The 14,907-nt window shown below is 46.6% G+C and overlaps 1 protein-coding gene across 1 annotated transcript in view; it reads left to right on the top strand.

Annotated features, from left to right (window-relative positions):
• RYR2 (ryanodine receptor 2) overlaps positions 1 to 14,907 on the top strand; it is a 3,071,198-nt gene that overhangs the window by 1,087,023 nt on the left and 1,969,268 nt on the right. The window contains exons 32-33 of the mRNA XM_078648003.1: positions 2,762 to 2,988; positions 12,509 to 13,313. Coding sequence (XP_078504129.1) covers positions 2,762 to 2,988; positions 12,509 to 13,313 — 1,032 coding nt within the window. The remainder of the gene's footprint in view (positions 1 to 2,761; positions 2,989 to 12,508; positions 13,314 to 14,907) is intronic.

Genomic DNA, 14,907 nt, shown 5'->3' with positions numbered 1-14,907 from the left:
TTGCCTGGCTACATCTCCCGCACCTGATGTGCCGCACCGCCCTTTGTGCCCCCTGAAGTCCTGAAGTGTGCGCTGTGCGAGTCTCACCCCCATCACGACTCGCACAGCCTCTCTGCCTCGCCTGCGCCCTGGGTCACTGAGCGTACGCCAGGCGGCGCGGGCACTGTAAGCGCACCGCCCTACGAGTCGCACCTGCCTGGTATGACTCGTACACTCACTTCGAATCCTAAAATCTCCCAAGTACGCTCCCGAGTACGCGTCTCACGCGGGATGCATGAGACTCGGTAGGTTCATCCCCCGATCAGCGCACGAGGCGCACAGAGGTATTCAGGCCTCACGGACAGCGCGTCCCTGCCTTAGGTCTTGCCTGCAAGCTAGGGAGGGCGTGTTTGGAGCCTCTTGTTACCCCCTAAAAGAAGAAACAGTGCCTGAGGCCCAGTAAAGTGGTTTGAGGGGCATTTAACACTGTTTGAAGATTGAACATTGCTAGTAAGAACTGTGACATCCCAAAAAGTAACTGGAATCGTTTTAAAGTGACTGAAACGGGTGGCGCGCACAACCACGCGCTCCGATTCCGGCAGGCTAGTCACACCCACACCAACACAGAGACGCGCGCGCACACACACACACACAGGCACACACGCAGAGACATACACGCACGCAAACACACACTAGCGCACATACAGGCACGCATACACACGAGCGCACACATACAGAGACACCCACCACCACCCCCCGCCGCACACACACAAGAGCGCGCGCACACACACACACACACAAGCGCACACAGACACCCCCCTCCCCCGCCCCCCCACTACAACTAAGCCCCACTCACCTCATCGCGAAACTCCGGACTTCAGCCGCCACCGCGGGGCTCTCCCTCGGGCATGGGAGCCCCGCGTCAACACTGCTCCTCTCCTGACTGCTCCTCTCCTGGCCAGCCACTCCGTGGGCGCGAGCTTCCAGCAGGAAACGGAAGTCCCGCCCCACGGTAGTTTTCGGAACGCGCACCACAGCACCAGCGGTAAGCGGGCTTCGGGGGGCTTCATTTTTTTTTTTTAGGTGTATTTTCTTTGCTCTTGTTTAGGTAGCCTTTAAACCACTTAAAGGGACATTTCTGAGAGTGAAACGAAGTAAACATGCAGCTGAGGCAGCAAAGTCTTTACATTGAGAAACGTTGCTGCATTAATCCAGCCAGGTTGCCCCCAGTAAAAAGAAGGAAGCACTGTAACAGCTGTGAGCCCGTGCCTAAGGTGCATCATCAGAGCTGTGTGAATAATAACTGCGTCAGCCCCGTGCGTGAGGTGCATCATCAGAGCTGTGTGAATAATAACAGCTGTGAGCCCGTGCCTAAGGTGCATCATCAGAGCTGTGTGAATGATAACTGTGTCATCCCCGTGCGTGAGGTGCATCATCAGAGCTGTGTGAATAATTACAGCTGTGAGCCTGTGCCTAAGGTGCATCATCAGAGCTGTGTGAATAATAACAGATGTGAGCCCGTGTCTAAGGTGCATCAGAGCTGTGTAAATAATAACTGCGTCAGCCCCGTGCGTGAGGTGCATCATCAGAGCTGTGTGAATATTAACAGCTGTGAGCCCGTGCCTAAGGTGCATCATCAGAGCTGTGTGAATGATAACTGTGTCATCCCCGTGCGTGAGGTGCATCATCAGAGCTGTGTGAATAATTACAGCTGTGAGCCTGTGCCTAAGGTGCATCATCAGAGCTGTGTGAATAATAACAGATGTGAGCCCGTGTCTAAGGTGCATCAGAGCTGTGTAAATAATAACTGCGTCAGCCCCGTGTGTGAGGTGCATCATCAGAGCTGTGTGAATAATAACAGCTGTGAGCCCGTGCCTAAGGTGCATCATCAGAGCTGTGTGAATAATAACTGCGTCAGCCCCGTGCGTGAGGTGCATCATCAGAGCTGTGTGAATAATAACAGCTGTGAGCCCGTGCCGGAGGTGCATCATCAGAGCTGTGTGAATAATAACAGCTGTGAGCCCGTGCAAGGTGCATCAGAGCTGTGTAAATAATAACTGCGTCAGCCCCGTGCGTGAGGTGCATCATCAGAGCTGTGTGAATAATAACAGCTGTGAGCCCGTGCCTAAGGTGCATCATCAGAGCTGTGTGAATGATAACTGTGTCAGCCCCGTGCGTGAGGTGCATCATCAGAGCTGTGTGAATAATAACAGCTGTGAGCCCGTGCCTAAGGTGCATCATCAGAGCTGTGTGAATAATAACAGCTGTGAGCCCGTGCCTGAGGTGCATCATCAGAGCTGTGTACATAATAACTGCGACAGCCCCGTGCGTGAGGTGCATCATCAGAGCTGTGTGAATAACAACTGTGAGCACGTGCGTGAGGTGCATCATCAGAGCTGTGTGAATAATAACAGCTGTGAGCCCGTGCCTAAGGTGCACCATCAGAGCTGTGTGAATAATAACGGCGTCAGCCCCGTGCGTGAGGTGCATCATCCACATTGCTCAGGTCACCCAAATTCCTGCACTCTCTACCACACTGCTTTCAAAAACAGCATACTCTTGCACACACTCTCACTGCTCATCAATTCAAAGTTTGCTAAAAATTTTATGCAACGCATTGTCATACACAATGCCAATAACTCAAACTTTAATGCTGCAAGGCCTATTGCATTGTAAATGCGTGTTTTTATAAGTCAATGTGCTAAACTATTTGTGTAATGTCAAGTGGTATATGCATTGGAATGTATTAACCATTGCATCCCATCCCTGTGTCTATGTGCAGAATGTAATGCCTTTGTCCGCTGGGCTTTTCAAGAGTGAGAACAAAAATCCGACTCCGCAATGCCCACCACGACTCCATGTTCAGTCCCTGACACATGTGCTCTGGAGCCGAGTGCCCAACCATTTCCTGAAGGTGGATGTTTCCCGTGTTAGTGAACGCCAAGGCTGGCTGGTGCAATGCCTGGAGCCACTCCAGTTTATGTCTCTTCATATCCCAGAGGAAAACAGGTGTGTGTCTGAAGTCTTTTTACTGAATGTCTTTTTATTTAAGCTGCATTATTAGATAAGAAGGTCAAACAATAGATTAAGAAATCAAAGACTGATTTGGTGTAACTTAAATGACCACAGACATTCACAGACCAACTTAAATTGTGTCCTCAGAGTACATTTGTGTCACTGTATACATCTCAAAATGGAAAAAAGGCTACTTAAATTTGGTGTAATAGAAAGGGTTCACAGTCGGGACAAAATGAGTCATGAGTGGTGGCGTTATGAGGGATGGAATCATGAAGATAAACTCTACCAAAAAGAAATTGGCAACAAGGGAAAATGTGATATTAAAACTGTTCTAGTTTGGATAATTGGTTAGAGACAGACTACAATTTAATTTAGATAACCGAGTTGCGCAGTTAAGGGTATTTAATGGGGATATAGCATAAAAGAAGTAACTAAGAGTTGTTTTAAGAGGTGTAACACCTATAACTTAGAGCCAGTCCTTGAACATGTGACCATGAATCACACTGGCCTCCTTCTAGACTTCCTCTTCTTCTTTCACCTCCTTCTCTTCTTCTCACTCCTCCTGCTCCTTGCTTTCTCCTCCACTTTCTGCTCCATCTCAAAATTCTCCTCCTGCTTTTCATCCCTTTCCAAGTCTTACTATCCCTCCCTCTGCTCTTTCTCTATCTCTTCATTGTCATCGTCCTTCTGTAGAGTGCCCGCCTCACTTTGGGTAATAATGGACATTTTCTCCGGTTCTGAACTTTTCACCTTCAAATACCTTCTTTCAGGGGTTTCAACTATTTAGTTCAGGAGAAGCAAAGCAAGACTAGAATATCACTCAAAAGTGCAGGACTGCAAACAGTGTCGCTAAGGACTTAGAGGACAGTGATTATCTATCCTCGTGGTAATTGTTGTCCACCTGGGGATTCGAAGCCTAGGCATGTTCTCCACCCAGGCTGTAAGGCAGCCTGGGTGCAGAACATGCAAAGTGTTTATGACTGTTTGGCAGGCCCGAGACGGCTGGTCAAACATTCATTCGCACTTACAGAGTGACACGATTCCTCCCCCTGCTCTGTGAGCAGAGCAGCCCTGACCCGCTCCGAAAAGCTCGTGCAGCCGGAAAAAAATGGTTATACAGTCGAATTATTATCCTTTTATTTTTCCTTTTTTTACACGGCTGAAAAGCAGTGCGGCAACGCTCCTCCGCCTTAGAGGAGGAGCTGCTACTCTATGTGAAAGTGTCTTGGTTCACATAATGAGCCAGGCATCAGCTCCAGTTGTTCACAACAAGAACAGAGCAAGGAAAGGGAGTTAATCGTCTATCGGGGAAGTCATATTCATGCCCCCTGCAAGCAGGGTGAATATGACATTGTTTCTGTGTCAGAGCGCCAGTACTGTACACTAGGGCACATTCAGAATAATTTGTTAAACCCTGACTAGATTAGGCTAAAATAGGCCTGCTTGATACTCAATACTGAGTGCAAATGTATCATGCTCTTTTCTAATATTGCCCCTATCAAAACATGGGGCTAATGTCCAGAGCTGCCGACTTTGGAACTAGGGAATCAATTCCGGGTCTCGGCATCGGCTCAACACCCTGTGATTCTGGGCAAATCACTTAATCTCAATGTCGCTACTAAAAATGAACATGTCCTTGTGTAATGTAACTGGTGCTCATGTAAAGCACTCCAACACTTCAGTTTGAGCTCTTGCAAAATAAAACTGCTAAAGAAACCCCATCAAATGAATAAAATGGCCTAGTTACGCTCTTGAAAATTAGCAAAGATCTCTAAGAAGACACATTTCCACAACACATCGATATTCTCTTTTCTAGTATGCTGTGCTCAGCAAAACCAGACATCGCGCCAAAAGTAAACATAATACTTTATTTAATTTTAATGTGCCCTAGCAATCAAAATTCACACAAGGCACTCACAGACTGTATGAGTATCAGAGAAAGTCTGTCATGTTTAGGATGTAGCACCCTTTCCACCAATCTTTTGGTCTGTCAGCCTCATTTGGATATGGGCAGATCTTAAGATTTATGTTATAAAGGAAGTCCAGTGGCTATAGTATAGATTATAAGAAGGTTCTTTGGATCTTAGTTACAAGTAGGTAAGTAGATAGCCAAGCCCCACCAGGAGCAGCATCCTTGCTGCTCAGTCCATTACTTCAACTGACACTCAATCTCACTCAAACACTTTCAGCTGTCTAAATGACCTCACACACTGGCTGAGCAGCAGGGACTTGAGAACGCTGGGGAGGATGCATTAAGTTACAAAACTTTCCATTGATGGAGCCAACGTTGACTTTTCTGATCAAAAGCTCCCATGGACAGCTAGACAGAGTAGAGGAAGGGCATTATACTGCCCACCCTATTTAGGATGGACGTTGTAAGTTATTCTTTTTCTGTCCAACACTGCCAGGAACAGCCTGGCAACGAGAGACAGAAAACAGTAATGACATCCTCAAACCCTGGGAGAAAACTCACAACGGTATGGAAGTCATGGGTTTTTGTTTTCAAATACAAACTTCCACTTTGGGAATTTGCTTTTGGAAAACAAATCATTTTAATTTTGGTTAATATACCCTGTTCCTGTGTTTGCTTGAGATGAGTAACAGACTTGTGCATCCTCTACTACACCTGTTGTGTGACTGATTTAAACATTTGACACCTGGCCTGAATAATCCTAAACCCGTGACCGGCGATCAGCCCTTGATGTGCGGGTGCTCACAGGACCGGAGGATGGCCTCTGTTGTGCTCCCCATGGCGCCAACTGGTCCCGAAAACCCGCGCTACTTCCTAAACAAGAAGACACCATGCTACGAGCCTTGCATATATTGAAATAAGAATAATTGCAGGGACAGAAGGCTGCCTGATCCCAAAATGGCGGCCCCCCCGGTAAACTTCGGGGACACTGCTCTCTCTTATTGGAGCAAGAGAACTTCACTTAAGCTATGAAGGCTGCTCTTCGTAATCAGACTGCTCATAATCATTCTGAGCAGTGAGTTTCTGTAATTATGTTCACAGTAACCATTTCACCAGCAGATTGCTTCTTGCCTGACCCTAAAATTGCGGTGGTATAAAGACACTCCCGTCACCTTACATTGCCTGACCATGAAATGACTGCGCTCCAAATACAAAGTGATTATCCTCACCCCCTTCAGCTATCTCTCAAGATCAACCAACCACCTATCCGCACCCTCGACAGCTATTCTCTCTAGAGCTGCAAACCAGACTCCTATACTAATAGTGCGCTCCCCTGTGGTGCTGTCACAGTATAACTCTGGTTCCCACATGGTGGGCAGCCACCCTTGCTGCATAGCTATTGGTGCTCGAGCAGTCTACCTGAGCCAACATGGCAAGACCTGGCCTGTCCGCTATGGGGGGAAATTCTTACACTCTAATCTACCCCCAACCCTCTTCAAAACCGCCACAAAATCCTTCAAACACTCCACCCTGAAAAGACACCCTGAGACACAGATCTCTGACCTACATGACAGCGCAGACAGTGGCACAGTCATGAATGACCTCATCTTCTATTCTAGAAGAACATCTGCCTGGCGCAAAACCTTTGCGCACCACTGCAATGTACGTGCTACTAAGAACATTCCGTATAGCACTAAGCTAACTATAGCACCCTCCCCAATGCTGCGAGCTGATCTCACCATCACTCTCTATAAAAATGGCATCATTTTGATCCAAGCCTCGCCCAAAAACCTGAATACATTTTCAGACCTTTTTACCCACCTCAGAAACCTTGTGCTCAATACTAGCAGAGTATCTAACTCCTGCCCTGATGAGCCCACGTCCAGCCCACCCAACGAGGCTAACCACCCACAAACCTCTCTAAGATCCTCCATCACTGATCACTCTAACCTCTCTAGCAAGTCTCCCAGTCCTGTCAACAAAATTACTTCTAGACCCTTGGTCCCGTCCCTACTAGCTCCCCAAGTAGACCATGTCACCGGTACGCCCTCTTTGAACTACGATACAGGTCACACTTACCTTTCCCACACTGTTGAGTCCTCACCCAGCCCTTCTAGCATGGCCAGCCACCCTCTAACCCCCCTTAGGTCTCCCATCATTGACCACCCAAAACAATCCAGCACATCTCCCGGCCTCACCAACAGAATCACCCCATGACTTCTGGCCCCCTCTCTACTAGCTCCCCAAGTAGACTATGTCACCGTTGCGCCCCTTAAGACTTCTGATACTAGTGCTGCTTGCCCTTCTTGCCCTCAATCCAACCCGCAAAGGGGCTCCAACACAGATCCTTTGGCTTACATTACAGGCCATACTAGTCCTTCCCCCCTTTCACCTACTCACGCTGTCAGAACTGCTCCTGAACCATTGCCCCCCGCCTCCAGCACCTCCTTCTTATAGGGACATTGATTCTCTGCACGCCAGAGCTACCAAACTTACCCAGAGCATACATCTTTCCATCCTTGAGCTAATGAACCTCCTCCACCTCGCTGAACTCTCCCTCGCCAACCTAATGCCCCTGCCAAACGCCACCTCCCCACACTTGACAGAGCTCACTAAATAACCTCTTCTGCTATCCTTGAGACATCTTTGCCCCCGCAAGCACCCACACCACCTATCAGAGGAAGAAATCCGTACTCTTGTCCTATCCTACAACTCAACCTTTGCCACTCCAAATCAACTAGATCTCACTGAAATGGAAATCCTTGCCATCCTCCGAGACTACAACTCCACCCCAGCAATCCCGCCTCCTTTAGATGCAAGTGCCAGAACACGCCATCTGCACGGTCACCATGAACCCCAACAGACCAGCTACCCTCCGCAACAGAATGGTGGTCAAGAGTAATCTAGCACCTGTTCACCTGTCTGCCCAGACTCCAGAACCTCCTTCCAATTCCTCCCTATCTGGTCTTTTAATTAATTGCCGGTCAGAAGCTAAGCACGCCGCAGACATTGCTGATCTCATCCTCTTAAAAAATCTCGACTTCGTGATCCTTACAGAATCATGGCTCAATGAATCCTCATCTCCATATCTGGACCCCCTAGTCCCTCTAAATACAACATCGCTAGGCTAGACAGACAATCTGACAAGAAAGGAAGAGGCATTGCCTACATCTACCGCTATAACCTTCTGGTCACAGCACTTATAGCGGACACCACTGAGTCCTGCAAATACCTCGCCCTCGCTATTCACAGCAACTCTACCCTACTATGCAACCTGCACATCTTTTACCAACCCCCAGGCATGAGTGAATCCTTCACGACCACCTCATGGATATCATCACAGCTAAGAGTCCTAATATGGCCAATGATATTTTCCTTGGTGACTTTAACTTGCACTGGAACGACCCAAAGGATTCACATGTCAACGCCATCAAGGACCTCCTGGCCGATCAAGCCTTGACCCAAGCCTGCTCACTTCCAACTCATTCAAAAGGGGCCACCGTTGACTGGATTATCTTCAAAGAATCAACAGTCAAGCTTGTCTCTATAGACCCATGTGACTGGTCTGACCACCACGCCATCACCTTTCTCCTACCTGGCACCCACAAGGCTAGGGGATCGCAACCTGTGATTCCTAAAAGCTGGATCAGAGACACTAAGAACCTAGATGACAGAGAACTTGAGGCTCGCTGCAAATCCGACCTCCCCCCCTCATATCACAACAGTCAGCGACCTCAATGATCACTATTTCTGCGTCTTTCTCAAACATCCTGGATGATCTAGTCCCACTAAAGTTGAAAAGAACCCAAATCAAAGACAGAAACTCCTGGTTCACGGGATCCCTTAACAACGAGAGGAGAGTCCTCCGACAAGCTGAAAGATCCTGGAGGCAGCACTCCTCTGCCGCCCATCAAAAACTCCTCTTCCAGGACAGAAATGCCTCCAACAGGAACATACTTAAGTCCAAAAAGACTTCTTCAGAACTGCACTAGAGAAGGCCAAGAACTGACCCCAAAAGCTCTTCGAACTGGTCAAACACCAATCCCAAAAATTGGCCAAAACTTCAAAAGAAACTCCCAAGTCTCTTATATCCTCAGAGGAATTCTCCTCCTTCTTCGCTGCCAAAATCTCAGCCCTCAGAAATGAACTCAACTTCATCCCATACCCCCAAACACCTCTCGACCCGCATTCTCCAGATACATCGCCCCCACAGGCTTCACCCAAAAACCATGCTCACTGGACTGACTTCAAACTCTATGACGACGACTCTGTGTCCAAAATCCTATCTTCCCTAAACCCTAATAACCATTTTAATGACCCGCTTCCTTCCAACTGCATAGCTGCCATCGCCCAGTCCATTATTCCTAGCTGGACTTCAATAATTGCCGCCTCTCTCAGGCAAAGAACGATTCCCGACTCTCTAAAAGCTGGCCAAGTCCTCCCCATTCTGAAAAAGCCATCACTGGATCCAGCCTCCCCTGACAACTTCAGACTCATCTCCAACATCCCCCTCTTAGCCAAAGTAATGGAGAAATGTGTGCAACAGCAGCTAAGTCAACACATCAACAACTTCCACCTGCTTGATGACTTCCAATCTGGATTTAGACCAGGGCACAGCACCGAAACCACTATGCTCACATCATTGATGATGCTCTCCAAGCCCTTGACCAAGGCAAAACCTGTCTTTTAATCCTCCTGGACCTATCATCGGCCTTCGACACGGTCAACCATGAAAAGCTACTCGAGCGCCTCAAATTCAGGATGGGTTTGGATGGCACTGTTCTAGAGTGGTTCAGATCCTTCCTCAATAACCGGTCCCAGAGATTCCTTGTCAACGGCAACCTATGGGCACCTTCCCCTGTCATGGTTGGAGTCCCTCAGGATCAACACTTTCCCCCACCCTCTTCAATCTTTACCTGGAACCGCTTACCAAAGTACTAAGCATTGCTAATATCTCCTATCATATGTATGCTGATGACACTCAGATCTACATCAAAACCTCATCTCTCGAAGAGATCCTCTCCCTGAACGAAGCCTTGAAACTCACTGTCCAATAGCTCGCATCCAGTCAACTCAAACTCAACGCAAAGAAAACGGAATTTCTCCTGATCGTCCGGCCTAACACCAACCCTGAGATTCAATCATGGATTAAGGCTATCACAGCCCTGAATTGCCCACCAACCATCGTGGATTCGGCCAAATCCCTGAGAATCACCCTCGACAGCAGACTGAACATGCGGGACCACATCAATTCAATGGCCAAATCAGCCAGATTCCACTTGAGCTATTTTAGGAAACGGAAACCCTTCCTCAATACTCTCGAGCTAAAAATGGCAATCCAAGCACTTGTCATCTCTAGACTGGAATACGGCTGCTCTACCCTCTCGGGTCTACCCAAGATCTCCCTGGCACCTCTAAAAGCCTGCCTAAATGCGGCTGCTAGACTACTCACCGGCACAAGGAAATACAAACATATTTCCCCTGAAAGCTCTCAACTGGCTTCCCCTGGAGGCAAGAATACAGCTCAAAGTAGCATGATTACGCACAAGGCCTTATATTTTAACTCCCCTGCATATCTGAGGCAGAAACTTGTGATTTCCGGAGGAATCAGAAACTCCCGATCTGCCAGAGACCTCCTGCTTCAACCTGCATGCTTTCGGAAAAAAAAAACTACAACCAGGCTTTCTCCGGGGTTGCCCCAAGAATACCCTTTCTGACTCTCTTTAAAAAGGATGCCAAATCATTCCTCATGAGCAAATATCTCCGCCACCACCACAGCCTTGATCTATAGCCATCTATTGTCTTTCTTCAGATTAGCTAGCTCACCCCATCAGAAGCTTGGGGCCTTGCCGCGAACATTGGTTAACGTGATCTGTAAATATGTTATCTCATCTTGATTTTTTGGATATTTATTCTGTAAATACGTGCCCTTTCTCCCTTATGTACTCTGCACCCTGTCCTCCTTCTTTCGATCCGTGACTGGATGATGCTATACCTAATCTGTACATGACTATGTTTTCCTGTAAAGCGCTCTGATACCCTAACGGGTCAAGTTCGTGCTCTATGAAACACATAAATAAATAAATACACCTCAGATTCTGTTCAGCCTATATCCACTCTGCGAATACCACAGCATCATAGAAGAATCACCAACGTTCATGTTGTTGTCCTGCTGATGAAGAGCCAGCATAATAAATTAAAAATCTTGACCCTGCTTTTTTCAAATTACCTGAGTTTACTCGTGCTCTCCATCCTAAGTGACTAATTTTCATGCACTGGAGGTTTTTTTATTCAAATAGAGTAAAATATAGCTTTTTTTCATTATCAATGTTGGCCTTTTTTATTTTGAATTTAACCCATGTGTTAGGTAAATGAGCTAAGTGGTTGTTTGTCTCATTGCCCCCTTTACTGCGTTTCCTCAAGTTTTGCTTGGTGAATTACCAATACATTTTTCAATTAATTAACCTGATGTTGACTATATATTGTTAAGTCATTTAACTGTATTGCAGTGTGAGTGATTGAATTAATTTTCTATCTCATGTTTACTGGGATTATATCTTGCTCTTGTTAGAAGAGTGTAGGAAAAGCATTCTGCCATTTCCAGTAGCAGCCACTCACACTACGAAGTGTAAGTACATTTTTTTTACAACTTACCTGCTCCGATGGCCGCCGCTTTGCTCCAGATCCTTGCGTCCCTGTCAGAGCCTGCTGCACATTGAACAGGATCCCAGTTTCCAATTCCAGTGCTGCTCATATGCTGAGAATTCTATTCCCAGCATGTGAGCAGCGCTGGGATTGGTCTGAGCGCCTCTGTTCGGCGCTCAGACACAGCCTGTGTTGGTTTCTCCAACCAGATTTACAACGCAGCTAGGTGAAGAAAGGCAAAGTGTGCATGACTGTTTGGCTTGCCCCAGATGGCTGGCCAAACTGTCATGAGCTCTTGGCAGTGCCCACCACTCCCCCCTCCTCCCTGGTGCTGCAGGTGCAGCATCAGGATGAGAGACCACGCCCCTCCCTCAGCTTGCAACCGGCAGGTCTTAAAATAAAATGATGATAAAAATGTTTTATTATCATTTTATTTTGTCCTTTGCCTCTGCTAGCTTTTAGCGGGGGGAGGGGCGACGCTCTTCCTCGATAACGCGCCCCTGGCCACGTCACTGATGAGTCTCCTAACCCTGCTCTGTAGGCTTTTCTATAATACATGCCATGTCTTTGGAAACTGTTAATCTTTTGTTTGCCAGGAGCAATCGCTTTCTAGGGAAAGGTTTGAGAATATTTGTCAAAAAAAATTGTATCTATTTGCGTTAACGTGACATTATTTTGGCTGTATTATAGGCATTTAACTGAGAACACCCTGACCCATGTTCTAAATCAAATGATTATTAAGTTTCATTGTATTCATAACTGATTCCTCCTTCCCCCGAGGTAGGGGACATCAACATTTCATAAATGTTTTATAAAACAAATACAGTGCAAACATTCACAAAATTAGGTCTATATAAAATATACAATGGTAATTGGTGACTGTAGTGAATACACATTATTTTTTGAAAATATGTAATGCTTAACTTATTGCTTAATTTCTTTCCTGCCACATAGGTCAGTGGATATTCTTGAACTAACAGAACAAGAGGAGCTCTTGAAATTTCACTACCATACCCTTCGTCTGTATTCAGCTGTGTGCGCTCTAGGAAACAACCGCGTGGCACATGCACTGTGTAGCCATGTTGACGAATCCCAGCTTTTGTATGCCATTGAGAACAAATACATGCCAGGCCTTCTGCGCACAGGCTACTACGACCTACTCATTGACATCCACCTTAGCACTTACGCCACCGCCAGACTAATGATGAACAATGAGTTTATCGTCCCGATGACCGATGAAACCAAGAGCATTACGCTCTTTCCAGATGAGAACAAAAAACATGGCCTCCCTGGCATTGGCTTGAGTACCTCTTTACGGCCCAGAATGCAGTTCTCCTCTCCCAGTTTCATAAGCATCAATAGCGAATGTTACCAGCACAGCCCAAAGTTTCCACTGGAAATCCTGAAGGCCAAAACCATTGAGATGTTGACCGAGGCCGTGCAAGAGGGCAGTCTTCACGTTCGAGATCCTGTTGGGGGCACAACAGAGTTTCTTTTTGTCCCATTAATCAAACTTTTTTACACCTTGCTGATTATGGGGATCTTTCACAATGGTGATCTGAAACATATTCTGCAGTTAATTGAGCCCAGTGTTTTCTCAGAAGAGTGCGGCCAGGAGGACAAAGCCATGACATCAGAGAAGGAGAAGGGCAGTGGAGAGCAAAAATCTGAGGTTGATGGGGGAGATGAAGACATTCGAGAACAGGTGCCAAAAGAAGGGCTACTCCAAATGAAATTGCCAGAGCCTGTCAAACTGCAGGTAACAGAAACACATATTGCAATTGTAGATACTGTATTGCAAAGCAAAATAGCACGGTGAACTTGTGACAATCAAGAGTTTTTCTTGTTCTCTCTTGCTCTATTTTTTTTAAAGCGTATATAGTTTATTTCTGCTTACTGCTTACTGTTTATTTCTGACTTTTTATTATTTTTGCTTATGATAGTGAGTGTGCACCCACCTTTACAGATTATTTGCTACCCCTTTGATCTGCATTTCTAAATATCATTCTGGCTTTCTATGTTCTTGCTTCTACAATTTCACATATCAATCAATCAGCTTCAGAGGACTTCTTGATAGCAATTTAGAGACCAATGTTCAGTGAACTTCTTTGCCCTGAGTCTCCTTCACACTTTGACGATGATCCCAAATGAGGGTATGTTTGTTTCTGGGTGACTCATTATCATTTTCTAACCAATACTTCCGCTGGGATTAAACTCAGTTAATGAGACAGGTAGGTTTAAGTCTAGTGGTAGGTCACAATTTCGTGATATAGATTGACTATAGTTGGTGAACACTGCATGCTTATTGGGCTGTTATTCCCACTCCCTGTGGGAAACGGTTGTGCAAGTGCTGCCACAGACCCCGGAGAAAACCCAGATCATCCTCTCCCAAGCCATAACAAATGGGAGAGATGCAGCAAAATTTGCCATTCGATGTGGCTTATATACAACCGGCTCACTGGGCAGAGAGATTTCTACAATGGTAGATGTTAGACGCCACGCCTAGCTGAGAACATCTTTTCAGGGGATGTTCAGGCTCTGCTCATGGACATGCCCTTTGATGGCACCTGGCTCTTCGGTGACAAGACAGACATGGTGCTGGCACGCTTTAAGAATTCATGGCCTATGGCCAAGTCCTTGGGCCTCTCAGCTGCCTCCCATTCCCATTCTGCCTTTCGCTGCTTTTGTTGCTATGGAAGGGACTTTCAATTGTGCCAGCCGTACCCCAGCCACCGTGCTGCGCAAGTTCCTCAACCCCAGTGCGAACTAGGGCCCTTTTTGTTCCGACCCTATGGGTTGGGTAGCCAGAGGACCGGTCAAGCCACCACCCCCAGCAGCTTCAGCCTCCAGACCCTCATAGTCTTGCTTTCCAAGAACATGGGCGTCCAGTTGGCGGCAGGATCTTCCATCACCTCGACTAGTGGCAAAGCATTACTTTGGACAGGTGGGTTCTCCAGTTTATTAGAAAGCCCTCGCAAGACCTTTTACCCTGTAGTCTTAACTACATAGATATGATTATAGCATGGGTTTTACCCTACCCTGCATCCTTTACAATGTGGAACTTCACTCTGCAAAAATATATATTTCTGCAAAGTAAAGTTCCACAATGTAAAGGATACAGGGTAAAAGTAAACCCCTTGCTAAAATCCTATTTATGTGGTAAAGACTTTGGGGTAAAGGTGTTTCTGCAGAACAAAGTTCCACACTGTAAAGGATGCAGGGTAAAGGTAAAACCCATGCTGTAATCCTATCTATGTGGTAAAGACTATGGGGTAAAGGTTGTGTGAAATATGAATAGGCTTTCCTGTTTTCAGTTTCTATTTTTGGTAAATTCTGGTCTTTTTTTTCCAGTG

This window comes from Lissotriton helveticus, chromosome 6 (assembly GCF_964261635.1).
Source record: "Lissotriton helveticus chromosome 6, aLisHel1.1, whole genome shotgun sequence".
In the NCBI taxonomy this organism is placed as follows: Eukaryota; Metazoa; Chordata; class Amphibia; order Caudata; family Salamandridae; genus Lissotriton; species Lissotriton helveticus.
Note: the sequence above shows the minus strand (reverse complement) of the source record. Positions and strands in the feature narration are given on the sequence as shown.